General features: G+C 41.0%; 3 protein-coding genes and 1 long non-coding RNA gene across 7 annotated transcripts in view; 1 reads left to right on the top strand and 3 right to left on the bottom strand.

The window, feature by feature from the left end:
- The window catches only part of acadl (acyl-CoA dehydrogenase long chain), a 34,075-nt gene extending 25,263 nt beyond the window's left edge, over nucleotides 1-8,812 (bottom strand). For 2 of the 3 annotated variants that reach the window (XM_034097374.2, XM_034097382.2), the window contains exon 1: nucleotides 8,663-8,812. In XM_034097374.2, the coding sequence (XP_033953265.1) occupies nucleotides 8,663-8,751 (89 nt within the window). In that variant the 5' untranslated portion in view covers nucleotides 8,752-8,812. The remainder of the gene's footprint in view (nucleotides 1-8,662) is intronic. The other variant, XM_071205068.1, reaches the window with a different exon arrangement.
- LOC139434903 (uncharacterized) lies at nucleotides 2,660-4,935 on the top strand. Its single transcript, XR_011644195.1, has 3 exons — nucleotides 2,660-2,911; nucleotides 4,597-4,674; nucleotides 4,890-4,935. It is a non-coding gene; the product is annotated as an uncharacterized lncRNA (long non-coding RNA).
- Nucleotides 8,813-11,822: 3,010 nt separating the features above from the next.
- Nucleotides 11,823-14,774, bottom strand: mylz3 (myosin, light polypeptide 3, skeletal muscle). Its single transcript, XM_034097416.2, has 6 exons — nucleotides 14,666-14,774; nucleotides 14,160-14,217; nucleotides 12,507-12,650; nucleotides 12,236-12,406; nucleotides 12,065-12,142; nucleotides 11,823-11,974 (listed from the first exon to the last, which is right to left on the bottom strand). The coding sequence occupies exons 1-6, from the start codon at nucleotides 14,666-14,668 to the stop codon at nucleotides 11,946-11,948; spliced, it is 483 nt and encodes a 160-aa protein (XP_033953307.1). The 5' UTR covers nucleotides 14,669-14,774; the 3' UTR covers nucleotides 11,823-11,945.
- A 2,876-nt stretch (nucleotides 14,775-17,650) lies between these two features.
- Nucleotides 17,651-26,053, bottom strand: lancl1 (LanC antibiotic synthetase component C-like 1 (bacterial)). 2 transcript variants are annotated; one of them, XM_034097397.1, is made up of 10 exons: nucleotides 25,955-26,053; nucleotides 25,452-25,592; nucleotides 25,254-25,371; nucleotides 24,350-24,560; nucleotides 23,141-23,288; nucleotides 22,469-22,615; nucleotides 21,090-21,272; nucleotides 20,582-20,758; nucleotides 19,589-19,661; nucleotides 17,651-18,317 (listed from the first exon to the last, which is right to left on the bottom strand). In XM_034097397.1, exons 2-10 carry the CDS (start codon nucleotides 25,536-25,538, stop codon nucleotides 18,241-18,243), a joined length of 1,221 nt encoding a protein of 406 aa, XP_033953288.1. In that variant the 5' UTR covers nucleotides 25,539-25,592; nucleotides 25,955-26,053; the 3' UTR covers nucleotides 17,651-18,240. The 2 variants fall into 2 exon arrangements, with proteins under 2 accessions (XP_033953288.1, XP_033953295.1); XM_034097404.1 differs by having other exon boundaries at nucleotides 25,452-25,589.
- Between the last annotated feature and the right edge of the window lie 1,232 nt (nucleotides 26,054-27,285).

Below are 27,285 nucleotides of genomic sequence, written 5' to 3'. Positions count from 1 at the left end.
CGTAGTATCCTTTCATTTTCGCCATTTTTGAACGCTCCCGCCAGTAGAGTGGTACGAGTGGTACTCCAACATGGCTGCCGCGAAATCCCGTGACGTCATTAGGAAGCCTCTATTATAACCAGGGTTGCCAACTTTGGGTACCTGGCTGGAGTGATATTTTGATATCATGGGTTTAATTACACATATGCGCACTAAATGACTGCTATCGTGTCAGCAGCAGGACCTTAGCATATATATAGGATATAGGATATATATACAATATATACAAATACACAGACTATAAAGGGCACAAAGTTTCATTCACTAATGAAACATGTTTGTTTCCACTGTTTTATTGTGTACCTGTCGCGATAAGCAATTAATTGACTTATCGTACGATAAATAAAAATGAACTCGATACATTTCCATTTACATGAGGATGTGACTAGCAGTTTTAAAGGATGTACTTAAATTATTATTACATATTATCATTATGTCAGGGGTCTAAAATGGTCATACAACGGTGCCGACAATATTATTGTTTATCGCAATAATTTCCTGGAAAATTTATCCAACAAAATGTATTATCGTGAGAGACCTATACATGAAACACACACACAAACAAATCTACAGACTTACTCCAAACTGCCAAACATATTAATTAACACACTCTATTTTGGCCTACAGTAGTAGAACAATAAGCAGCAGACTTTTACTTTTTTATCATTTCTACTGGATCTTAGATCTGCGCATGCGCAATACGGGTCGGCAGTTGCCAGAGAGTATTTTTGTTGGGTAATCTATGGTAGGGCTAACCCATACAGTGGTGGGGTGAAGTCAGTATTTGCAATGTAATTACATACACGCTCCCCTTGACAGTGAAACGCCACGCGTGAGGTTTAGATTATTTCCCTGTCTCAATCCAAATTGAACTGTATGAAATAAAAAGGCACATTTGTCTGGTAGTAAATAAAAAGGGCGACCTGGAGCCAATCCTGCAATTTACCCACAGGTGAAATAATTTACATGCTGAAAGCCCAACCCCTGTAGGGGGGTCTGGGGGGATTCTCCCCCAGGAGATTTTTTGAGATACTAACATAAAATACACATTCTGGTACTCTCTTGAGAATAAAAATAAATACATCTATTACTACACGACATATTTAAACAAATGAATGCCATTTTAGTTTTTTGTTACTTTGTTCTGAAAGCTGAACCTGCTGCTCCTCACAGAGAGAAGAGGGAAGAAGCTGTGTTAATTACTTTACATTGTGGATAAGGGTGGATAGCCCCCATTGTTCTGTGTGTCAACATGAAAGACAGCCCACACACCTATCAATCATCAAACCGTGGGGTCTTATTTCATTACGTGTTGATTTGTATCAACACGTAATGTTGTATCGATGTATAGATGTATATATACTACAGCCAAAGTATTCTCCGTCGGGACTTCCTGCAACAACACCACGCCGTTATCTTGATTCTGATTGGCCAGAAGACATTATCAAAGATGTTCTATTGATAAGACGATCACTACCTGACAAAAGTTTTCAAAACCGTTTCTAGTCTTCGGTATTCTTGTTTTTGGCGTGAGAATAGTTTGGGCAGAGTGAGAGCGTGAGATTGAGGGTGAAAGCGTGTGTCACACGCCAGATGCTTGAGAGTTGGCAACCCTGTAACATTAGCGTTAAGAAAGCTTACTTAAATATCTGCCACAACATAAGTAACCGGATCAGAGTAACATTAAGTACAGTCCGCGGCATATCACTGTATGTATGTATCATATATTATCTTATCTGAGTCAGCTGAGCCGTATCTGGCCGTGCAACACTCACAGTGTCACATACTGTATGCAGAAGTATTATTTTAAGCAACACATTAAGTTGACGAAACACTCGAGACAAATGTAATTAAAGTCAGATCGTGTCTAAGACGGGGCAGTGATATCATAAACCTGTTAATGTATGCATTCAAACACTTTTTCTTTTACCAGCTGTATTCACCTTGCAGGTGCAGCTATGTGGCTTTTATCCTGGATAAAGTATTTAAGTCATGGATGTTTAAAGTTTAACTTCTTCATATGTCTAATATTATAGTTGACTTTTCATTCACTGCGCTGTCAGAATGCTTCTCTATGTTTGTGATTGGTCGAATGCTCCAAATACCACCCCTTTCATGTGAACGCACACCTAACTAGATAGGACACGGCTGGCTTGAGCGATCCACTTGATAACCCGCGTCTTAGTACCGTTTAGCGAGAGCGCGTATGTTTTGGATTAGGCCAACCGGCTAACTCAAACATATCCAGGTTAGGTTGAACCAGCTTCGTAGTACAGGCCCCCGATCTTTATTCAGAAAACAAGCATTTTAAAAGTGTTTTTGCCTGCCGTCTGTCTGCAGACTTGTCAAGCATTAATTCATGGTTTTTACTAACCGGTATCAGTATGTTGTTACTTCGGCATCATTTAGAAACGTGTATTACAATTTAATCACGGTAAAATATGTTCATTTTGTTGTAGTTGTAGCTCCCGAGCCAGCGCGTCTTGTTTGAATGATGCGAGTAAACACAGCTGGCAGCCGTGGTGAAACCATGGCTGAAACTCGAGCGTTTAGGAGCGAACAATGACCCCTGATAGATCTCGCGAGAATGTGTATAAATATAGATACATTTTCATAACAAAACAATGGGGTTGCTAAGCCGTTTCTAGGCCAATTGTTGGAGTTGCTATAGCGCCGCCCCTGCATGGCACGAATCCAGACTCTCCTTTGGAAAACATTGGCCGGGAAACGATAGAACGAGCACGTTTCATGCGAAGACCTGTGGCTGCAACCCGGAGCAAAGCAACAAACCATTGCGTAGCTAACTAGTAGCGCTAGCTTTAGCTAACGTTAGCCAACGAAACGAACTGCCGAGTCAAATTGGAAAACACTGGTAATTAATTGTTCTATAATTTGTAAAACTACGGTGTTAAAAATGAAAATTTCAAAAATACAGATTCTAATGGTCAGATATAGATATAAAGATACTACAGATACTAAAGATAGGCAGGTACTTGCTTTCAAGCAGAACACAGGGGAAAACAAACTTAGCGGGAGTGTTTACGTGTTCGGCGTAATGACGTACAACGGCCTCGACAATTTCTGTAGTCCTATTCAGCCACTCGGTAACAACCATCGTTTTTCAGACATGTAAACTCTTCAAAAATTACCAGTGGGGTCACTGCTGATGTATTTAATGTCGTAGAACAAAACGTAATTTATCTCTTAAATTTGTGTCAACCACAGACCTTATTTCGAGCTATTTTCCAAAACCCTATGGAGAAAATGTATTGCTTTTTGACGAAGGATCTGGAAGTGCTAAAAATGCTAACTCACTGCGGTTTAGGCCGTGTCTCAATTCAGGGGTTGTATCCTTCGGGGTACGCAGCCTACGCGGTCCACGGAGGACCCAGCCCACGTAGACCGGGTAGGCTGGACCGAGCGGCCTACGAAATGAGACGGTCTAGCCTACGGAGGGCTTCGTATTTACGCCACGTGATACGCGCTGTTCGGTTGCGCTGCTCCAGCAGCCTGCTAGCAAATTCTCAGGGTGCGTTCACACCTGCCTTGTATAGTCCGGTTGAATCGAACCCTGGTGCGTTTAGCCGCTTGGTGCGGTTCATTTGGGTCGGTGTGAACGCAGTCCGAGACCTCTTAAGTGAACTAAACAACCGGACTCTGGTCCGCTAAAATAGGTGGTCTCGGAGCGCTTGCTTGCGAACTCTGGAGCGGTTCATTGCTGGTGTGAACGCAGACCGCACCAAAACATAGGAAGCGCAGTATTTACGTGTCACAAGAACGCGGATATCTTCAAAAATCTTTAGCGAAATAGTCTTTCAAGACATCCGCGGTTGTTTAGTTAAAGAGTAAAGCAGAATTAAGTGTTGAACAGTGTCGTGTAAAGTAAAAATTCTCCATCAGCTACATAAAAGTAAGAACACCTGTCGTCGGTGAAACGCCCCTCCTCTGCAGAACGTCTCTCATGGATAAGCAGGAAAAGAACACCGACAGGCTGATCAGGAGCCCGACGCGAAGCGATCTAGATCGGCATGAAGGTGTTCTTTTCCCCATAATGACCGCGCTGCTGCACATTATCCCGCTTATTACATGGCCACATTCTTAACAAAGTAACGACATGACTCCCAATATTAATTGAAATGCTTTTGTGGATTTAGAAAAATATTTTATTGATTTAAAAAAAAAAAATCGTTGCTTGCTTTAAAAGTAGCACAATTCATTATGTCAAACCTTGGGAAGTATCTAGATATCCCTGCCCTAATGCCAAAGTAACTGGCAACTGAATATGTGTCGCCGTCTGACCTATGTCTGGACCGCTGCGTAAAAAGGAGGGTTTCTGCCTGTTACTTCTCCGCTGTTTTCTTGTCGCTCTTGTCTTGTCAGTTCGTTTCAGCCAAACTGTATACAGTTAAATCGAACGGACTTCTTTGTGCAGATGTGAGCGTCCTTAACAACGGTCAATAAATCCTTGACAGCGGTCTGTCTGTTCTGGATTAAAATTAGGTGTGAATAACTCAGCTGAAAAGGATCCAGAAACTTTACTTTTACATTTTTTTGGAGATCACCGTCGGCGATGAATTAAAGAAGACCATGGCATACGATGAAGCTGTTCCTTTAGCCCCCAGTAATGTTACATTAGTAAGTTAACAAGTAAATTATATATAGCTGATGTAATTTAATCATATTATTTCATATTTAAAATAAGTCTTAATTTTTCTGTACTAATACAACAATGTTTTTTAAATGAACAAAAGCATGTTGTATAGATTGATTGTCAACAATAGTAGTGTTCTAATCTTAATAGCTGTGATTATAACAGTTTATATTCTCCTTCTTCCCCTAAACCTGCCCAGATGATGTCCCACTGACCCCAGGTCAGCACCTCTGCTGAAATACACAATTAAACATTTTCTATGACCTATTTTTTGTATTAATAAAATTAAACTGAAGACAGTTGAATGACCTGGAGATACCCTATTATTCCACTGCTTATGTACACATGTTGGAAATAATGGTTAAAACCTCAGTAAATGAAATAAACAATGTGTTTAACAATTACAATTTAATATTGTATTTTCATCTTATCACAAAGTAGAGGTAAGAATATATCCATCCTCTCTCTGCAGCTTCATGTCCTCTATTATTATAACTTTCATCATTGAGACAGAGGAAATCATTCATGTTATTTAACATCACCAGCAGTAACACAAATATCAGCAAAAGTGTGTTTATGGAGTTGTTTATTTATATTATATGTGCAGCAAGTATATAGAAGCAGCTGTTTGGGGAATCAGAAAGACTCAAGCTATAATTGTTAAATATCTATAAAAAAAAAGGACACATACAAAATCAAATTCTGAAAGTAAGATACCAGTCTGTAGGACGGCAGTAAGCATAGGTCTGGGTGGAGGGTGCTCCTGAACGCCGTTTTTCTTTCTTCAGCACCACGGGGTGTCCAGGTGGATGCAGCTCTGTCCTGATGATCCGCTGTGCACTTTTCAGATTAGGGGTCCTTCTCCAGCTGATCAATTTCTCCAGAATTTTCCTAATTACAGAGAAAAACAAAAAAGTGAATTAATCATATTAGACACAGGGTTGCAGAAGTATTATTTCAAAATGTAACTCAGCATTTTTTTTAAACTAAAGAGATGAAGTGACAGTCACACCTGCATCCCTTTGACAGCACAAACTAACATCAAGCAAAAGGCTGCTGTCTATTTGTGATTGTCTTATTATGGGATCAGGATAAATTAAATACAATTTAACCTAAATAAAAGATGATCAAATCTGGTGTAAATATTTAAAATAGGCTTTTATTTTGCTCTACCTCAAAGAAGCATGAGCTGAATACAAAGGTTGTAATGTTGTCCCAAAGTTTAATAAACAGTAAAACATTGGAACATGTCAGAGAAATAAATAAAGCTAACAGCAGCTACACATTTTATAAATCCCACCGTACTGTAGGCTATATTGGTCTAAATGTTTTCACTTTGGTCTATTTATGTAATATAAAGTATAACTTATCTATAACAGAGCCAAGATCTCTGTATGACTTTAGTAAACTTCTGAATTGAATAAAAAACAAGTGTAAACAACAGTGCAGTACGTCCAGCTAGCTAGTTAGCGTCACATATGTATCCGTATTATTTAACAAAAATGTACGTTTTAATGCCACTTGGGTTTGACGTGTGTGACGTTAGTTAATTTAAAATAAGTTAAAACCCAATACTCACATTTATTAGTGATTCCTCCGCTCGCTGCTTTTAAATCCACTCTGCTGGGGAGACCGGAAGCCATTTCATTTGAAAAAAACTCCCTCTTCCCTGCGCGCATTGCACCCTGGGATATCGTAAACCGCGGAGTGTACATCGGGGCTGAAGTCGAAGGCTGCAGTCGAATAGTCCAAAGATCAGCTCCTAAATTCTAACCCTATCGTCTATCCCTTGACCTCTGAGTGAAACGTCACGGGGTTAAGGACTAGTGGACAGCAGAATTCAAAAGGACTTAGGAGAAGAGACTGCGGTGCTTTAGAGAATCCGACTGCACTTCCACTATCCAACGTGTTTATGATGCGCCAGCGGACGTCATAAATGTGCGTCTGCTGCTGTGGGGAAACTATGGAAACTACAGTTTTCTATACAGCGGACTACAACATGGATGTTTAATAAGAACGAGGGACTACTGTAAACTCATCTAGAGACTCTGCACCGTGCTCTGATGCTGCTGCTTTGCTTTATGAACGTGGACAACAGAGAAACATATTCTTCAGGACCAAAGTTGGAATTGAAATAAAAAAGGAAAGTGAAACTTATGCTTGTCACCCTCTCCCTCCGGTCCACATTAATACAAATGATCCCAATACGTATGATTGATGAACTAAAGATCTTAAATCAATACAGATGTATTTATTATAAACGTTAGTCCTTAACATCTATCACTGTGTATATCACCATTCAAACATCTTTTAAAAGTTGAACAAACTCCACACAGCTCAGTAAAGACTGAAATGTTGAAAGGTTTCAAACTTCCTTTATAACCTCCTTTAGTTTAGGAACCACTGGACCTCCCTAACCGACAGGAGAAGCGAAAATGCTGCCCCACAATGCCTTGCAGCCGCAGCATTTGCCGTCACTCAACAGTCGGCCGTTCACGGAAACAACCGATTATGACCGAGAAATTATATCATGAAAGTTACGGTGCTTATTAAGCATTTTAAAACATAGGTGGTAAGTTGCCAAAGTGCTTTGTTTTGAACGTTCATCAGTATTATAATCAAAAAGAGAAATATGAACGTTAGTTTTCACTGAAGTTATCAAATAAAGTCAACATTTCAGTCTTTACTGAGCTGTGTGGGGTTTGTTCAGCTTTTAAAAGATGTTTGAATGGTGATACACAGTGATAGATGTTAAGGACTAACGTTTATAATAAATACATCTGTATTGATTTTAAGATCTTTAGTTCATACAATCATACGTATTGGGATCATTTGTATTAATGTGGACCGGAGGGAGAGGGGGACGAGCATAAGTTTCACTTTCCTTTTTTATTTCAATTCCAACTTTGGTCCTGAAGAATATGTTTCTCTGTTGTCCACGTTCATAAAGCCTAAAGCAGCCGCATCAGAGCACGGTGCAGAGTCTCTAGATGAGGTCACAGTAGTCCCTCGTTCTTATTAAACATCCATGTTGTAGTCCGCTGTATAGAAAACTGTGGTTTCCATAGTTTCCCCACAGCAGCAGACGCACACAATGACGTCCGCTGGCGCATCATAAACACGTCGGATAGTGAAAGTGCATTCGGATTCTCTAAAGTACCGCAGTCTCTTCTCCTAAATCCTTTTGAATTCTCCTATCCACTATCCCTTAACCCCGTGACGTTTCACTCAGAGGTCAAGGAATAGACGATAGGGTTAGAATTTAGGAGCTGATTTTTAAACTATCCGACTGCAGCCCAGATGTATCCTTCAAATTGGGGAAAAGTAGGCTGCATTCGGAGGAGTCTCGTCTTTTTTTTAAATTGGGACAGCCTTCTTTCGGCGGAAGTGACGTCACTACCCGACCCGTCACCCTACGTCACTACCCGATCGGTACTGCGCATGTGCGAGATGGTCCGCCATATTGGACAACTCCGGACGGCAACACAAGTAGGACACTTGACACAGTGGCTTTTGGCAAAGCTCAAAAATCCGGTGTTGTTACCGATCGGGCAGGGGTACGGATCGGGTAGTGACAGTGACAACAACATCTATTACCGTACTGGTAACTTTAGAGCCCGGACATTTCCCCCAAAACACATTTAGACGCCTTTCAAATGCGATCATTTTTAAGACCTTCTAAATCATATATAAGACCTTTCTGATTTTTTTGTTATATTTAAGACCTTTTTGAGGCCTTAAATTCAGATTATCAAATGTAAGACTTTTTAAGACCCCGCGGGATCCCTGTGTATTAGACCATACATGCTTAATTCAATACAGGGTGTAGGAATCTTTATACAGTCTAACAGTCTATGGTAGGAATCCAGGGTAACGTTAAAGTATAGATAATATGTTTCTCAACGTAAGCAACTATCTAAACATATGTTCACTTCAGAAGTTATAAATGATCGTTATAAATATATATTGTACCTTGCAACAGCCACAGGGATCGCCTGTTTCGGTGCGGAGACATTCCTCAACCCCCAAAGAAAAGTGTTGTTAACTTTTTTAGCAAACATCTTCTACACAGGTTCACAGTGATGACAACAACCCAAATATCTTCTGCGTAAGGAAGAGGGCTCACTCCTTCCTGCTACGGGCTCCTCCTCTGGCATGGTTAATCATTGATTGTACACATTAGGTGTAGTAAACATTTACGTATGAAAAAAAGTATTTACTGTTTAAGGTAAATGTTCTATTTTATTTGTGTGTGATTTAGGGAAAATTATATGCGTTTTTGGAGAAAGTTTTCATACATAGGTTGCGGTCGAATAGTCCAAAAATCAGCTCCTATCGTCTATCCCTTGACCTCTGTGTGAACGTCACGGGGTTAAGGGATAGTGGATAGGAGAATTCAAAAGGATTTAGGAGAAGAGACTGCGGTACTTTAGAGAATCCGACTGCACTTTCACTATCTGGCGTGTTTATGATGCGCCAGCAGACGTCATAAATGTGCGTCTGCTGCTGTGGGGAAACTATGGAAACTACAGTTTTCTATACAGCGGACTACAACATGGATGTTTAAAAAGAACCACGGACTACTGTAAACTCATCTAGAGACTCTGCACCGTGCTCTGATGCTGCTGCTTTGCTTTATGAACGTGGACAACAGAGAAACATATTCTTCATGACCAAAGTTGGAATTTAAATAAAAAAGGAAAGTTAAACTTATGCTCGTCACCCTCTCCCTCCGGTCCACATTAATACCAATGATCCCAAGGCAATACGTATTATTGTATGAAAAGAACTTACAATAAATACAAATGTATTTATTATAAACGTTAGTCCTTAACATCTATCACTGTGTATATCACCATTATTAAAACGTCTTTAAAAAGTTGAACAAACCCCAGACAGCTCAGTAAAGACTGTGACATTTTGACTTTATTTGATCATTTCAGGAAAAACTTACGTTCATATTTCTCTTTTTGATTATAATACTGATGAACGTTCAAAACAAAGCACTTTGGCAACTTACCACATACGTTTTAAAATGCTTAATAAGCATCGTAACTTTCATGATATAATTTCTCGGTCATAATCGGTTGTTTCCGTGAACGGCCGACTGTTGTGTGACGGCAAATGCTGCAGCCGCAAGGCATTGTGGAGCAGCACTTTCTCCTCTCCTTTCGGTTAGGAAGGTCCAGTGTTTCCCTAAACTAAATGGACTATTCGACCGCAACTAACCGTAGTAAGACCTCCTGTTATATCCTCCATCACCGCATGTCTTCTTCTACTAAAGCTTTATGAGCTATTCTTACGTAACTCCGACACCTATCGGCAGTAGTATGTACTTTTTTTAATGTAAAAATACACACCCGAAGTAATACAGCCTTTGGTTGCATATTCATGCTTTTCCAGCAACATATGAAACAATGTTGTATCGATGTTTGTTATTTTAACCGATTATGGATTGATTTGTATCTTTATCTTAGTATAACGTTTTTTTGTGTTTCTGTGACAGTAAGTCTCAGTATTGTATGCGGTCAAATTGACTAACATTTAATTAAGGACGTTAATATGTGGGAGGGTTTGAGCACAAGTCATATGTCGTTTTAAAAATAAATAAAATGTTTTTTACAAAAATAAGCTACGGTCATGGAGTTTCAGGTTAAAACTAAAATCTTTGTATTTGTTTACTTTAAGTATAAATCTTTTAACTCATCAACTTGACCTTACACCACACAAGGGTTAAACTATAACCATGGATGTTTAACAGTAACACAACTTGTCTGCCCCAGTCTTGTGTATGACATATTGTTATCTCCACATTCATTAAAAAACAAACAAACACGGGTAAGTTAAGGTGACCGAGTCGGGACACAAGTGCATTAATGAGCAATGGTATACCAAAACCAACATGTTCCTGTCTGATTCCTCGTCCTTGTTTCAATGGGATGCAAAACAAATCAAGCAATAAGTGAAAGTGTTGGTCTGCAAAGTTAGTCATTGAGCAAATGTGCATAAGTTATGTTCTGACACACTCAGAAAATGCTGTTTAAAATGTCCTTGTATCTTTTTTCACACACCCTCTAATGGAGTTAAAAAAGTAATGCGGTTTCAATAACCCTGCGAGACTAAAGTTTTAAATACTTCAACATGTGCATGTCAAATGCAAATACTGCATGCTATATATACTGAGATATTCATGCATACTGTATACAACCACCCGCCTCATATGCCTATTAACATTGTGTACTGTATGTATTTGACTGACTCTGCAAACTGTCTCCACCGAGAACATAGCTTTTTTAACAAATTAAATGCATATAAGCTTTCTGGATCGTGTTTAATATCAGTCTTCATTCTGAGGTATCCATTAAAGTAAGACTAAGTCTCAAAGTCCACTATAAGTGTTTTCAAAGTCATTGAAATCATGAGTCTTACGTTTTTTTCTGAAAGACTGAGTAACCGTCAGTATTATTTAAAACAAAAGGGTTCTGTTTAGGGCATTTTGGGAAGAGTTGTAGGGGTGAGCTTTGATGCTTGGGGCTCGATTTGGAAAACATTTTCAAGTTTCTAAATAAGTTAAAAACAAGCTAATTTCTTCTATTTTGTTATACATTTGTAAAAAGGTTATATGGTGAGACTTTGTTTACTATTTTTAAACCCCTAATCAATATTACACGACAATTAACTACAATTTGACTGAATCTTCTCATTTGCGGGTGAATGGACGGTCTGATACTAACATATCTACGGCTTTATGTGAGCAATAAACGATCAAGACTCAACCCAAATGGGATGTACGTTGGAAAAGTTTATTTTTTAAATGAACAGACAATAAATAAAACTTTCCGGGGAAGTGGGTGACTTGTTGGCGGTCTATCCACGGCCGCTCCCCAGCACCTTTGGCATTGCTGGGCCAGTGATGACGTGACTGGATGTGGTGGCAGTGGGAAGGGAGGGATCTACCCTCACTTGATGAGCGGTCATCCCTTCTCCCCCGTTCCTCACCCCATGCGGCGGGTGGAGCGAAGGCCAAGTGATGTTGGGTTCTACAACGGAAGTGGTTGATGGCGGAGATGTCCGGAGAAAAGGAGGGTTGGAGACGAGATGGCAAGAAATACAAAATAAACAACAAGATGGGTTTGCTTCAACATCCCTTGTACATAGTCCTTGTCTTTCCTTGGTTGGTCTTTGGTATAGTGTAGATGTCCTGATGGGCTGTCTGTAGGCGAGCTACAGTTTCAGCACTCCTACTGCTGGCCGCTTATACAGACATGATGTGCTTGACGAAAGCTGGAGAAAAACAAAACCATAGGGTTAAATCTGTCCCATGATGACAGCTGTTCAAATGACTTGAAGGCATGCTGGGAAATCAAGGCTTACCCTCGTAGTGCACACTGCCGTTCTCGTCTTCCTGGCCGGTCATGAGGGAATCAATCTCGACCTCGGACATCTTCTCTCCTGTAGATGGACCAATGTCAGCTCTTCCATTTCACACACATGTTCTGAGCTAAGCAGATTGTATTTCTGCACTTCTATATTTAGGTTGCTCACCCAGGGTGGACAGCACAATACGCAGCTCAGCGCCCATGACTGTGCCGTTGCCCTCCTTGTCGAAGACACGCAGACCCTCAACGTAGTCGTCATAGGTACCCTTGGGCATCTCGTCAACCTGCTTGAGCATGGGAAGGAAAGCCTCGAAGTTCACCCTCTTGTTGGCCATGTCTGTGGAGAAATGTCACGCACCATAAACTACCACTGAAAGGCGTGACAAACACAAATATTTCTCTAACAATGAAGACTGGATAGAGTTATGGGGGCTCACCATCAGCGGATGGGTTGCCAAGGATTGCAACGACGGCCTTGTTGGTGGGGTTCATGCCCAGAGCGCGCATTATGTCAGCGACCTGGTTGTAGCCAACCTGGCTGTCACCGACTCTGTCGAAGAGCCCGAAAGACTCCTTGAACTCTGGTAAGGAAAGGGGAGAGAGGACTTTGAGTTACTGAGTACTGAGAGACGTCGGTGAAAATAACTTAAAATGGTCCTCAGTGATAGCCCTTGCAAAAACCAACTGGCTGTTTGTTTTAGGTAACTAACGTATGAAACTAATAAAAACGATCCAACTAATACAAATTAACCTTAATTAATTGAACTTTACATATTCATCCACTTCAGCAAAACACACTGTAAAATATACTTAATACTTCAAACAAACAACAACAAAAAGCAACATGACCTTGGTGTCTACCCTCTCCTTATGGTCTTATGGTTTAACGAGGAATACAAATAATACTCAGTCTGTCTGGTACCACATTAATGCTAGTAACATTGTCAACTTGATCCCTTTGCTTTTGGGTTTTATATTCATAATTTCACAGGGTTCTTCGTCAGGTATGGCAGCCATGTGTTGTCACATTTTGTTGGAGGATCAAAGACATTAGAAGTGGTATTCTCCTGCCATTGTTCCAAGAGAATTGGAAGTGTCAGCTGTGCCCAAGCAAGAGGTGTGGAAGGTACCAAGTGAAGCTTGGACAAAGGTTAGCCGTTCGTCTGAATCCTACCAGGAAGCCAACTCAAAGTGACCTCATTGGCAGATTAACGGTCTGGATAGCAGAAGCCTGAGGAACAGCTGTACCTGCCAACCCCCCCCCACCACACCCCTCTCCCTCCCCTTGCATTTAGGGAGCAAGCCGATACCCCCTGATAGAGTAGTGCAGTCCTTATAGGGGCATGGTCCAAAGTTAATCCCTCCTCCTCAAATTAAACACAAGAATGCTGATTGTGCTGTAATTAACACCTCGTCTTACATTGCAGGTATCCCAACAGGCTGAATGTACCAGAATGTGCAGAAGCAGCCATTTTTTTCTTTTTAATGGGTGCAACTTTTGCCAAATTGAAAGTCTATACGAACCAATTAACTTGACGGGACTGCCCCATTGCAGCTGTGCCACGTATACAGGGGTAAGGGATTTCTGAATCTTTAAACTAATTCACTTCTAGATCATATATCACGTAAAAAAATGGTTTCCACAAGACGTAGGGTCATTTTAATGAAGGGCACATTTCTTAGTATTGGCATGGGAAATCTCTAGTTCCGGCTACATCAAAAGGCTTTGGGACGGTCATAGTTTGGATGCCTCATGTAACGGGATGCCGCAGGGCCGCGTCTTGGGCCTTGACCCAGGGATTAACGCCTCTGCTGTGCACAAGACACGGGTAGGTCGGCTTAGAATAAACATATCTCAAATTCTTCCCGACAACTGGACAAGTCTGGCATGCAACGGCGGTCTTTCTTTATCCACCTTTTAGGAGTTCATTTAGACTTGAGGGTTATCTAGCCTGCAGCTACTTCACCTTTGTTCAGTGTAGAGAATAGTTCTTTGGACTCCATTTGGGGGTTTCATGATGGTGAGAGGGTGGGATTCTAATGACCGTTTTTCACATGGGAAGTTATTTTTTCGTTGTTTCTTGACTTACCCTCAATCTCTGCCGGAGCGAATTCTGCTGCTGCGGCGGGGGCGGCTGCCTCTTCGGCCTGTCACATGGAAATACACAAAAAAGGAACGAACACATACACACGGAGAAATGAATGAAAACAAAGAATGGATGAGTTACACAGACGCGTTTATGGAAGATTGAGTAACAAAAATACATGCCAAAAACTGAAGTAAATGCAAGTGATGGAGGGGGAAATTACAAGTTCCTCTCTTTTACACTCAAAGCATAATACAAATGTTCAATATATTCCAAAGTATTCTTGAACTTTTATTGTAATTTATTAAGACGAGCTTTTCAGAGAAGTATCAAAAATGCCAGTCTTGATTTCAGTGATGCAATTTAAGTCCAAATTCTGTGGCTTTTTTTTTTGGAGAGATGGTATCCGCATGCCACGAATAATTATCCCTTGTTGACAAAAAAAAAATAGGTAACTCCATCGGAAACCGCCCCCACCCAAAAGGTCCAAAACACAATTATGTACACACCATTTTGCAGAGTTGGGTCTGGATGAGCGGAAAGAAAAAGGAGAAGCAAAGCTGAAGTCCCAAGACAGAGTGGTCGTGGGCCCTGTTCAAAGCCCCCTCTTATTTATCCCGGGACCATGACATCACATATGCTAATGAGGGGGGGGGGGGCGGATCAGATGACCAGTTGGAACACCTTTAACTTTCTTAGGGCAGACGGAAAGGAGAGCTGAGCACCAGGCGCAGCGGGGGTAAGCCTTTAGAAGGGGACGGGGATACTTTTAGATATAAATAACCGTGGAAGACTTGGAGGTTGGAATTGGAAACTTTTTTGGATCCTGTTCCTATGAAGAAGAAAAAAATGCATTCATTGATTAAAGTGTTTTCTCTCCGGGGGTTCAGACAGCTGAAGCAAGTCGGTGAAAATGCAGAAATCTCCGATGCCTAGTGGCCCACGTTGGAGCGGCTGCGAGCGCAGAGGGATCGTTTACAAACTTTATTTTTAAACTGCGAGACTGCTCCACTTATGGTGAAATAACAGCACGGCAAAACACGTTGGAAGAGTGGGAATGAGTCAAATAGGACAGTCAGTTCCCTTAGAAACTGGGTTTCAAACGCAGCTGCAACAATCGGTCGATACATGAATCACCAAGCATTTTCATTTCAATACATTTTACCGATGAATATATTTCGCTTTTTGAACCATATTAAATTGTAAATCTTCACGTCTGGACTGACAGAACAAGTTATTTAAATACAAAGTGGGATTGATATTTAAAAAAAGTAATGACTGTCAAATTATTCAATTATAAAAATGGTCAGTTGCATGTCATTTAAGGAGATGATTAAATATATATACAAATGATAATAATGGCTTACCCAGTAGACTGTATTGCATAATCTTTGCAGGTCGAACGACCAAGTACAGTGTGCCTTTTTTCCTCCATCAGAGCTCTCCATGGTGCTGATGGCACTATCAAAAGGAAGCTATTATTAATGAAGTTCATGTATACAAATACTGTTAACATCTGCTACAAAACAACTTCACAGGGTACAATTCTGTCTTGGAAACATGCACAATTAAGAAAATTGGAAACAAATGTTATACTTACTTTGATTGGACCGAATATAAATGATGTTCCTCGCATGATTTATGCTCAATACACTGAAGGAGTTCTCAGGTTTTTAATCTTGCAGAATTATTAATACGGTTTTACATTAAAAAAACAAGGTCTCGCACCTCGGAATATAAAGTGTTTTGCTTCTGCACTTAAATCCATTTTGCACTTGTTTTTTAGAACTGCAAATGTGTTATCATAAAGATTATGCGTTTCATTTTCACACATGAAACACCAAGTGGTAGATTACTATACACAGATTTTCGACCATTCACTATAATAACAATTAGTGATTTTGTGCCTAGAAAAAAGGGATTTAGTGTTTTTTGTTGGTCATAAAATATTTGGGTGCCAACTGAAAAACATCAAAAAGTGAACATGTGGTTATTTATTTATTTCGATCGTGAAATGCAGCGATAACAGAGCAAGTTAAGACAAGAACATGGACACACATTAACAGCCAAAAGAGGTTATACCACGTTCAAAACAAACGAAAAAGACTGTGGGGGTGTGATTAAAAAGTTAGTTTTAAAGACACAGCTGAGGGGGGGGGTGCAGACACACACAGAGGCAGCGTGCACGGGGGATGGGTGATTCACTAATGCTGTGTACCCCGTTGTGTAAGAAGGAAAGAGGATTGGTGTGAGTGACCCAGAGTGAAAGACCACTCCCCTGGACAGATGAGATCTATTTTTACCCCCCGGAGGTGTCCGGTTCCTCCTACTCCGGCTCTGTGGAGTTGGGGGCAGAGAAAATGAACGCTCCTCGAGACCCTCCGGTATAGTAACCGCCCCGCGCAGCAGACCCCTCCTCTTTCCCCTGCGAGGCCCCAGCTGGCGTCAGGTCATAAAGAAGCACGGGCTTAAAAAAGAGCGGTGGCATTGTGTCGTCGCCTGGTTTTCAGGAGTGTTACGTGAGCCTTATTTGGAAAAGAGAGGCGACCCGTTGAGCCAAGTAACCCAGAGAGAGGCACAGAGGATTGGAGACCCCCGCCGCTGATATGGGGTTCTTATGAGAGCCTTAAAACCGAGCGGTACAATGTGAGAGGTCAAATGTGAAGCTCTGTTTTATGTCAGGCTTTAAAAGACAACGTTTTTACATAATGAAGACAAGACCGACAACATAATGGGCAGTGTTTCTTTGAAATGTATTAAATGAACTAAAAAGCATTGTTTATTAACTTTGAAAGCATTATGAGGAAGTGTTTTCTGCTCGATTTCTTGTCAAATTTCATATAGCTTGGTGGGAAAAGGTGTAACATAGGCAAAGGAAGAAATCATAAAAATGTAGATCTGAAACACGGCTTGGATGCACACACTATTTTGCGTCAACATTGCAAGAAAGGGCATCCGTGCTGTATTTACAATGTGGAATAACCGGAAAGAAGGGGTCCCGGACTGTGAAAAGACCACCGCCCACTTGCCAGAACTCGGAAACATATCAACATACCGTTTGAACGCTCACATAAATAAAAATGAAACACATATTTAGAGAGAACCCTGATGTTGTTTTTAACGTCACAACTTAAAGAAAAACGAGAATGAATGCATTGTTGGCCTTTGTGGAGGTATCAGTTATTGATCATCACAATCTCCATGCAACCGTTTTTAATTCCTCATTTAGTCGGATGTAGTTAGATTTTCTGGTTGTCTTCATATATATTTATATTCACTTTTAATCTCAGTTGCCTGAATATGGAAAATTAATCCGATAAACATAACATGTGAAAAGCTGGCTGAGGTGAATGTACTTTATATTCCAGATAGAGGTTAATCTCCACATAATCTCACATTGCAGGCTCGCTGCCGCCCCCTTCTGGCCGTTCCTTGCTGCTGCGTACACCACATTAAGATCAGGGAGCTTCAGGAAGTGACTACAGAGCGACAGCTGTAAAAAGACACATGGTTTATTGCTCAGACAGTGCAAAGGACAGGCAACAGTTTACACTCGGGGGTTGATCCCTTAACACATGGCACCGTATTATATTTAGTGCATTGTTACTAGCTTTGCTGTTGACACTGTAAAGAAAAGAAAACCAAAAAAGCATCCATTGTTTTTTTTTACCATATCAAGCTATGCAGAATAGAAACACATTTGTAAGTGTTAGCAAAAACACCTTTTTTTTTACCACAATTTTATTTTTTTAAATCCAGAAAATTTATTTCCCTTACTGTTTTTTTTTTTTTTTACTTCACCCTCAAAATATGTCACAATCTGAGCAACATCCACAGTTTTGAAAGCAATTATACACAAATTAAGGAACGAAAAAAGCAAGCTCTTATGTTTGAAATGCGAGTATAGGACTTATCCTGTTTAATAACATGTAGAGTTCCCGGGAGAGAAGAGCAGGAAAAACATGGCACAATGTCGATCGTTGTGAATGTAGTGTTTCATGCATGAGTGTGACACAGAGCAAAAGTGTGTGGGTCTTCTCCTTCCCACAGTGTGGGTGGGGGGGCACTACCTGTGGGAACACGTCTACACCTCGAAGGAGGGGAACCTCGCTTTCATTGGCTGCAGGATGTCTGCCAAGAAGTAGATGGTGCCAGCCATGCCTGTGAACAGGAAGTGAGTTTACAGAGACAAACGTGATACAGGACAATAGACATACAGAAAACACTAGGTACGGTTAATATTCATTTTGTAAGCTGTAATTCTTATGATTTTAGTTTTCCAACTCAGAGGTTGTGCTAGACTTTTTCGCTGCCCGTCACTTTGACGGACAGGATCGCAACATTTCCGCCAAAATCCATTATTACCCGTCGGCCTGTACACAACTCTGCCGGGGGGCGGAGAGAGCACGCTCGTGAACTGTCAACAGGGGGGGGGGGGGACACACGCTCGCTCGTGAACTGTTGGCGCTGTGTTATGCATGCACATAGCCCTATCTGTGCATGCCCATAGCACCTCGCGGGAGCAAATACTTTTGTTGATCTGTTCGGCAAAGTTAGGACATAACACGGCATAATACCGGAGCCCGGCTGCGGGGAAACTTTGCCGCTGTTCTGAGTTTGTTCTAATCTGTGAAAATGATGGACGGCTTTCAGATTTTTCCGCCATTGTTAAAAAAAAAAAATCATAATAGACGGAAATGATTGGGTTAACGCGACCTCTGTTCCAACTACAATTTTCCAATTGTCTTTCCAAAATATGCATAAATGTGTCATTTTATTCAGTCCTGTATAGCATTGTTGATCATTTATGTTGCACTAACATTTATAAAACCTGCTTTATCTTTAATGAATGTGATCAAATGAAACACAATGAGCAAATTGTCACTTATTACAGAGCCGTTTCTGTTGTTCAGTTAAGCTCGTTTGGTCGGAAATGACACTAAAACACTCCAAAGCCAAGCTACGTTTCTACGTTTAGGAGTTGTTAAAAATACACAGGTCCCTTGTCCTCGTGCCGAGACACTGGAGTGAAAATAGGTGCTACGGTTAGCCAATGCTAACCCGGGCTGATGGAGCGTGGACAATACACTTTGTTCTTGCAGCACAAATGTGATGCGTTTGCCTATTTGAAAACGGTGTATATGTGCATGCTGAAGTCTTTAAGCACTCTTAAAGTGGCACAACTCCAAGACAATCTTTATGAATTGTAGTGGTCGAAGATGGTTAAGTCTTGCATCAAATCTCAATATCAAATTGTTGATATTGAGACATTACAGAGGATAGGGATGGTCTTTATTTACTCATCGCATTCTAAGTCCTCAATACTGAAACACAATGGCGCTACAGATGTGTAGTGTGTGAGTTCATCGTGGGAGTGGAGGAGGTCATATTTGATTAAAATGTAATAAGTGGGACATGTCATTGAATATTACCTTCGAAAAGGGAGAAGGGAGTGTCAGGCGTCCGGCATCCATGTTTGCCATAGTTCATGCACCAGTCAGCAAACTGTGGAGAGACAAAGGCAGATAGTGTCACAATAACATTCCCATCGTATCACAACACTGGATTGCAGCTGACCCCTGAAGGATAGCAAACAATGTCAACACCTGCTGAAAATGGTGCTCCTCTCAGTGAAAGCCTAGCATCTGCCGGAGGTTTCGGATTATGACCACAATGTCGCTGCGGAGCTAGTATCAGAGCCTAGGCGAGACGTGAGTAGAGTCTATTTCCATCCTCTGTGAATGGATCCATATTCATGATAGTACACGTGGGACTCGTACCACCTGGAGCGCATCCAGGGAGGAACACTCGCACCGACAGCCACCAAGCTTTTGTCTAAAGACATAAAAGGCCCCGCTTCTCACGCGCACCTGGATCCAGGAATAATGATGATCTGTTTTACGGCTGGCCAATTGTGCTCTGATTGCTTGCCCTTTGTGAGAAGTTTAATATGACTTTGACATCTTGGATCAAAGTCAGAGAAAGACGGATTATAAAATGCCCTTTTTCCTATTTATCGTGGCATTATAATAGTAGAAACACAGTGGGTCAAAAGCATGGTACATATTTTTAATTATTTATAAGCAGGTAAAGACACATAAAAATCCCTTCACACTTTGATAGATTATTTAAATTATATTTATTTTTATTAAGATGCTTTGGTTAACCGATCTTTAATTTCATCCCTTCAAACTATTTATTTAATTTGTAGAAAAATACAGTTATTTCCTTGCATAGAGAAAACAAATGGGCATACTGCCATATGTTGTTTATTAGCGTTAAAATGAATCTTAAATGATACCCAAACAGACGAGAAAACAACTAAGTATTTGGACTAAGACTGATCCTACAGGAGCCCCCACTAATGCCTGATCGTCTGAATGCCTGCTGCCGTGTGTGAGCGATGTGTAGTGTGTGCGCCTCACCATGCAGGCTCTATAGAGGTGCTTGGGGTCCTGTGTTAGCCGGTAGAGGGCGAGGAAGGTGTAGGCGTTCCCCGCCGCTCCGTGACAAAGGCCGTAGCCCTTCTTCAGCAGGCCGCAGTGCCATACCACCTCCCCGCACTGCAGCGCGTCCTCCAGGTACTGCGGCACCCCGAAGGCCTGGGGGAGGAAGAAAGAAAAGAGATGTTAAAATGTAGGGAGTTGTTTGTCTCGATGTGAATGGGGACTTTGGTTTAGACAGTGTAGACAGTGTTTGGATTAAATGATGGCTGTGTTGTGGTTTCTCCATAAAACTGGATAAAGTTAAATACATAATTATACAAAAAAGATTTCTACACTCGAACCATTTCCTACCTCGCAAGCAGCACTAACAGCATATCGTCATTACATATATGAAAACAGAAATGGCCTAAAGATCTCCACAAGATGACCGTATGTCTCTGCAAATCCTTTGCATCTGACATCAGGTAAACAAAAACATGTTGTTTACCCTGTATGCCTGCAGCAGCATGTACACCACCCCTGGGGCCCCGTGGCACCAGTGCACCAGCAGGTCCCGGTCGTCCCCGATGCAGGGGGGGTAGTTCCCCGTAGGGAACTTGAGGCGACACACGTGGTCCACGCTGGGCTTCACCAGCCTGTGGACGTACTCCTCCACGCAGACGAATCCCGGCTGGGGGGGGGGGGAGACCATGTTTAAACAGGATGAAGAAGGAACCAGTGCACACGTCACGATAAGGTGGTAGACACAGAGGCAAAACCTTTCATTAATAACAGTTTGGAGAATTTTTTTTTGTTTACATTACTTTATGACTTTTTCTTTCAATTTGAATTCTTATTCCAAGCCTTAGCAGCAAGCTAATTCAGTAAGCCATATACTGATAGAATTAAAGGGCCCATGTCATGCTTTTCTGGTTATTACCCGTCCCCTTGTGTGCTATGTAGCTTTGTATGCAAGTAAATGGTCTGCAGAGTCACAAACCCTCAAAGTACACCCTGTACCCTGTGTAAAACTCTAACACAGGAAAGACCTGTCTGTGCTGCCCCAGAACGCCTCGTGGGAGATTTCTCTTTTTCATTTGTTTACTTCCTGGGTATAGTAAGGTAACGGCGAGACACCGCGGAACTCAGCTTGAGCACACACACAAACTCCCAGCCAGGCTGCGGGTGTGTGTGTGTGTGTTTCGGGCTGGGTTTCGCGGTGTCACAGACGGCCACTGGGCTCACAGGAAGGGGGGGGGGGGGCAGGAGCTCCAACAAGCCGTTTAGGACAGCGAGTGAATACACATGCTACACAGAGATGCTGTATGAGAAACCAATGTGAGTTTGGAACGGCATCTATTCTAGTCGACCTCAACAATGGAATCATGATCAGTAGAAATGGCCATGACATGGGACCTTTAACAAATTATAATTTAAAATGCATATTTTAACAAACCGGGATAACATTATTGATGTAACAAATAGTAATTTATTTAAACAATTTATAGATAGTGCTTACTAAACACAATGCCAAATATTCCCAGTTGCTGGCTTTTAAAAAAGGTGCAGTAATTTGTTTTATATTATTATAAATGTAATGTCTTAAGCTTGAATTCACTATTTTTCATATCGGGTTCTAGATACCTTTGATGAGCAGTTAAGACATTTACTAGTTACAAAATCAAATACATTATTGGATATATAGTTGTCTGGAGTAGTAGTTATCAGAGAATTAAACAAACTGAGCATATTTGTTAGTTGTAGCTAGGAGTGACGAGTAACCCCGTTTGAAATGAGTAGAAATAGGAATATTAATAAGGTCTGCCACGGCTCCTTTAGAAATGAGTGTAACCCAGCGGCTTGGCTCCGCCCCGGAGGCTGGCTGACCTGCATGAGGTAGTAGTAGATGCCCGATAGGCCGTGGGCGGCGCCGACATACTGCTCCTGGTACCACTCGAACATCAAAGGGCTGTGGTTCTGCACCCGGAACTTCCTGCTGAGGTGCTCGCCAGACACCAGCACCGACTCACTGATCTGAGAGGGGACACAACACATCCCGCCTCACAAACACACCTAATCTGTACAGATCAACGAGACCAATGGAGATACATTTGCAACGTGGACACTAATATGAGCAAGAGTGAGCAAATGTGTCGTAAATTGAGATAGCTGGGGGCAGCAAAGTAAAAGTTAGAGAACATTATAACCCAAAAATAGCATTAATTCCACAGTAAATTGTTAACAAATATCCGAGTGGAAGGATATCCTATTTTCTGTATTCATTGCTAACCCCTTTATTAAATACGTTTCAATTTCCTCTCTGAGTGTGGTTACGATAGAATATTGTTGCATTGCAATCTAAACCGAAAGTAGATTTCTATTCCATTAGCAGTCATTTTATCCCACGTTGTTCACTTTCCCTTCTCGGTCAATACGTTTTAATGTAACATTGGAAAGAGTACTTTCTTGAACGATCAGTCAGCCTGTCCTTGATAAGAAACCAAAAGTAAATGTTCACCACATCACACCCGGTGTTTCAAAGTGTGACGCTCCACCTACCTGCTGGATGTACTGCAGCGGGATCCTGTCCTGCCCCATCTGCTGGTTGATGAAGACGAGGGAGTACAGGTACCCCATCCGCCCATAGAGCAGCTCGTCGGGCAGACCGCCCACACCTTTCACCACGTTTTGGTGGAACTGCAGCAGTCTGGGAACGAGGCACAGGAGAATGCATGAGACCTCGTCGTGCACCAATGACGGAGGACGTGTGATCACAACCCTACCTTTGGGAGCTAAGTGAACTGGACCAGCAGCACACGGTGCGATTGGTTCATCCACAATCAGCCAATCACACGCATTGAGGTGTGTTGTGATCACCCTCTCTAAGTGCTGTTGTAAGTTAACCCGTCTCAGATTTGTGTTACAAATTGTACGTTTACGAAGACACAATATCCCTTTTTAAAATATCTATTGAGCATGCAAACGCCAATACAATAATATGCATACTCTAAATAAGGCAGGACAATAGAGAAAATTAAACGTAATATTTTTGATCAATGACCCCGTTGATATTGTAGCACTGACCGTTGCTGCTTCAGAAATACTTTACACTATGAGATTGTTGATAAAGTATCATCAGTAATGTGAATATAATGGCTACGTAGGTGTAGGAGAGTAAGTAACAGTTGGTTTAGTTCAGACAATGACATCACTTCAAGGTAATGTAGCCTTCAAGACAGCACAACATAAAAAAGTGTAGGATATGTATCAGGATAGCGATATCATATTAATATTTAGCAAAACCCTTATTCTAAGTACCTTAATACATATACCACCAATGAATTTGATAGAAACTCCACTATCTTGTGTCTGGGAAAAACTCAAACATAACAGGATGCTACATTGATTGATTGATATACTTTATTAATCCCCGTGGGGAAATTGTTTCTCTGCATTTGACCCATCCTAGTGTTAGGAGCAGTGGGCTGCCATTTTGAACGGCGCCCGGGGAGCAGTGTGGGGAACGGTGCCTTGCTCAGGGACACCTCGGTAGCACTTGGTCTTGCCGGGACTTGAACTGGTGACCTTCCAGTTGCCAAGCCGAGTCCCTATCGACCCAACATATATCCTTATGGGATGTGACTAAATATTTGATTGAGTTCAATGACTCAAAAGCATGCACTACGGAACATAAGCTCAAATGTACCCATTACCTACCGAGAGACCATAATAAAAACGACCCCCTGTACCTTTGCGTTTCAGACTGACCTGTTGATGCACTCGTCGGTCTCCTGCACCCGCTGCAGGCGATGGTAGACCACCGCAGCGATAGCCAGCGGCCCTGCATCCCCGCACAGGAAGGTGACATCATGACGCCGGGTCAAACACTTCAGACTGCGGCTCACATATTCCAGAGCTCTCTGCAGTAAGGACGTGTCCCTGAACACGTTGTGGAGGTGCAGATAAAGCAGAGCGATACCTGTGGAAGAACGGATGCATTTCAGTGATGTTAACTGTTCAAACTAATCTCGGATATTCCTTTCTTCAATAACCTTATTTTTTTTTTACCCATCTATCTCAAATTGAACATTTCATTTTTTTTTCTTCCAGATTTTATAGTTGTATTGTGTACCGTCTTAAAGCACTTTGCACATTCATGTTGAGAAGGGTGCTATATAAATAAACGTTTACTTACTTACTAACAGATCTATTAATAATATTAAATAACTTTAGAAAAAGGTTAAAAGCCTTGTTTTTTGCTAGTCAAAAAGACGTTCACTTTTATATAATATAAAACAGAGAAAAGCTCGATAGTTGATGGGCTGAAAACTGGATTTATATTCACGATTCAAAACTATTAAAAAAAAAAAAAATTATTTTAACAGCTGCCATTACACACCGGTACTTATAGTTGCATTTCTTAGTAAATCATGTTTTCTAATATTGAGTATGGCCTTGAGTTTGTTCAATAAATCATCATAACCTGTAAAGAAAAATCTAATTGCATGAAAAAAAAAATCAGGGACATTTATAATGCAAATCATGTCCACAATGAGTCTCACAGTCATACATGCATATATTAAATATTAATAAGACATTACAGACACAAAGACACAAAATCCAATCACACAATAAGATGTCACTTATGAAAGATGTGTAAGGGTGTCATCACCTGCCCAGCCGGTGTAAATGGTGCAATCTCTCGGGTCTGCAGACTTCAGCCCGTTCTCCATCACAGCCAGCAGCTCACTGATCTTGCTGCTCAGCCTCTGGGCAAACTCTGCTGTGAGCTGGAGGTGGAGAAAATGTTAAATAATGAGGGTTTCTGCACGGGAATCTGATGCACGAGCATGCATTCTTTATGCCTTACCTTTCCCTGGCAGTCAAACAACGCCTGTGTTGAGGCTGGGTTCCCATCATAGTCGTGATATGGATTCCTCCAGGCTCTCGTGTCCATTTTGACAGTTTTGTCTCTGCTGCACTGCTGAAATCGGCCAGTAAGATGTATCTGCTAAAGATGAGGCGGTAAAAGACGCGTGAGACCGGAAAAGCGAGTGTTAGAAATTTAAAAATTGGGATAAACACAGTAAGCTCCCGTTATTATTACGGAATAAAGCCACATAACGCAATAAGCCTCTTATGCTAGGCTACATACACCCACACACGCATGAAATAATGACAGCTTAGCTAGCCGCAGCTTCGTGTACGCTAAGCTACAAAGCTAAAGCTAACGGCTTGCATTTGCACGTGTAACTGAAGCTACTTAATAGCGTAATTCAACATATTATCACATCGATATATGTCGTCTCAAATTAAAGTCGAGCATTAGGATAAAATTGTAAAGCGCAAACATTGATGGATAAGCAACGTTACCTCTGCTAGTCCTGCACTGTTGTTGATGTAAAGTCTTCTTCGTCTTTATATTTTCCTGATGGGGGTTGTGGGGTTTAGCTAGCAGGCTGCTGCCACCTGCTGCTGATAAGGAGGTACTGCATCACTATAATGGATACACTGCTGTGGTGGTCATTGTGCTCATTGCAACATTAAAACATTTTTTTTTTTAATGAATAATACAAATTGTAAAAATGATCAGTCATCTTCACTACAAAATGTAGATAGAAAAGGATAATACATCTGAAAAAAATCTCCAATTCAGATTGATATCTTTAAATTACTTTAATTATTCTTTTGTTTTTCGAAAACATATTTGAAAAAAATTGACAATATGTAACATACAAAATATTATAAAAAGACCATCACAATGTCATATGCTGATATATGTTCTTGCATTTACTGTGGGTAAATTTAATAACACATCATGTTTCATTTCCCATGGTCCTGCATTTCCTAGTAATTGTATCGAGTTGTATACTAGCTCAGAGAGACACAGTACGACTTGCTATCTCAAGGCTTTTATTGTCATTTGTACAAAGCTACAGTACAGTGTAGATATGTCAATGGAAATCTGAGGTCACAAGCTCCTCCAACAGAGCAACACAATACACAGATACAATAGCGCAAGTAAATATAAATACAATAGATTAGAAATAGTGCAAGGAGAGTCTATATACAAGTCATTGGAATACGATATATTAGATACATAATTTGTAAGTTGCAAACAGATGTTATGGATACATGATTGAAATAATAACAGTCAGAGACTAGTATAGGACAGATTGCTTTAATCAAACACTGAGCTGTAGCAACCCTATTAAATTGAACAAAGACATAATCACAGAAAACAAATGCCTTCATGTAGATCTATTTAGGGACTGGTTGACATGAAGGTTTGATATGCTAACAGATTATCGCTCGACCAACAACAATAGCTGCTTTCAGCACACAATGTTCCCCTTGGAGCTGTGAAGGACTTTATCACTGAGGTGTCTAATGTCAGACATTAACTCTGCGACATGAATGTTTCCAAAGGTTGCATAATCAATCAGGCTTGATCTGCTGAGGCCACTGTGCACTAACCTTACACTTAATATATTACAACTGCACATACAGTACAATGCAGCAGCACACAAGTCCAATTCATGCTTCTTTTTAAATTATGTTGGACATATTTTTAAAAAGCTCTTAAGATTCTCATATAGGAAATGCAAAAGATGACGTTTTTTTAGTTCAGGAGATGATTTTGGAGTTCTCACAGAAAGCATTGTAAAGGAAAATTGTTAATATGATTCGAGAAGAAAAAAGCA

Source organism: Pseudochaenichthys georgianus, chromosome 2, assembly GCF_902827115.2.
Source record: "Pseudochaenichthys georgianus chromosome 2, fPseGeo1.2, whole genome shotgun sequence".
Classification (NCBI taxonomy): domain Eukaryota; kingdom Metazoa; phylum Chordata; class Actinopteri; order Perciformes; family Channichthyidae; genus Pseudochaenichthys; species Pseudochaenichthys georgianus.
The sequence above is the reverse complement of the archived record's forward strand: the minus strand, read 5'-3'. Positions and strand labels throughout refer to the sequence as shown.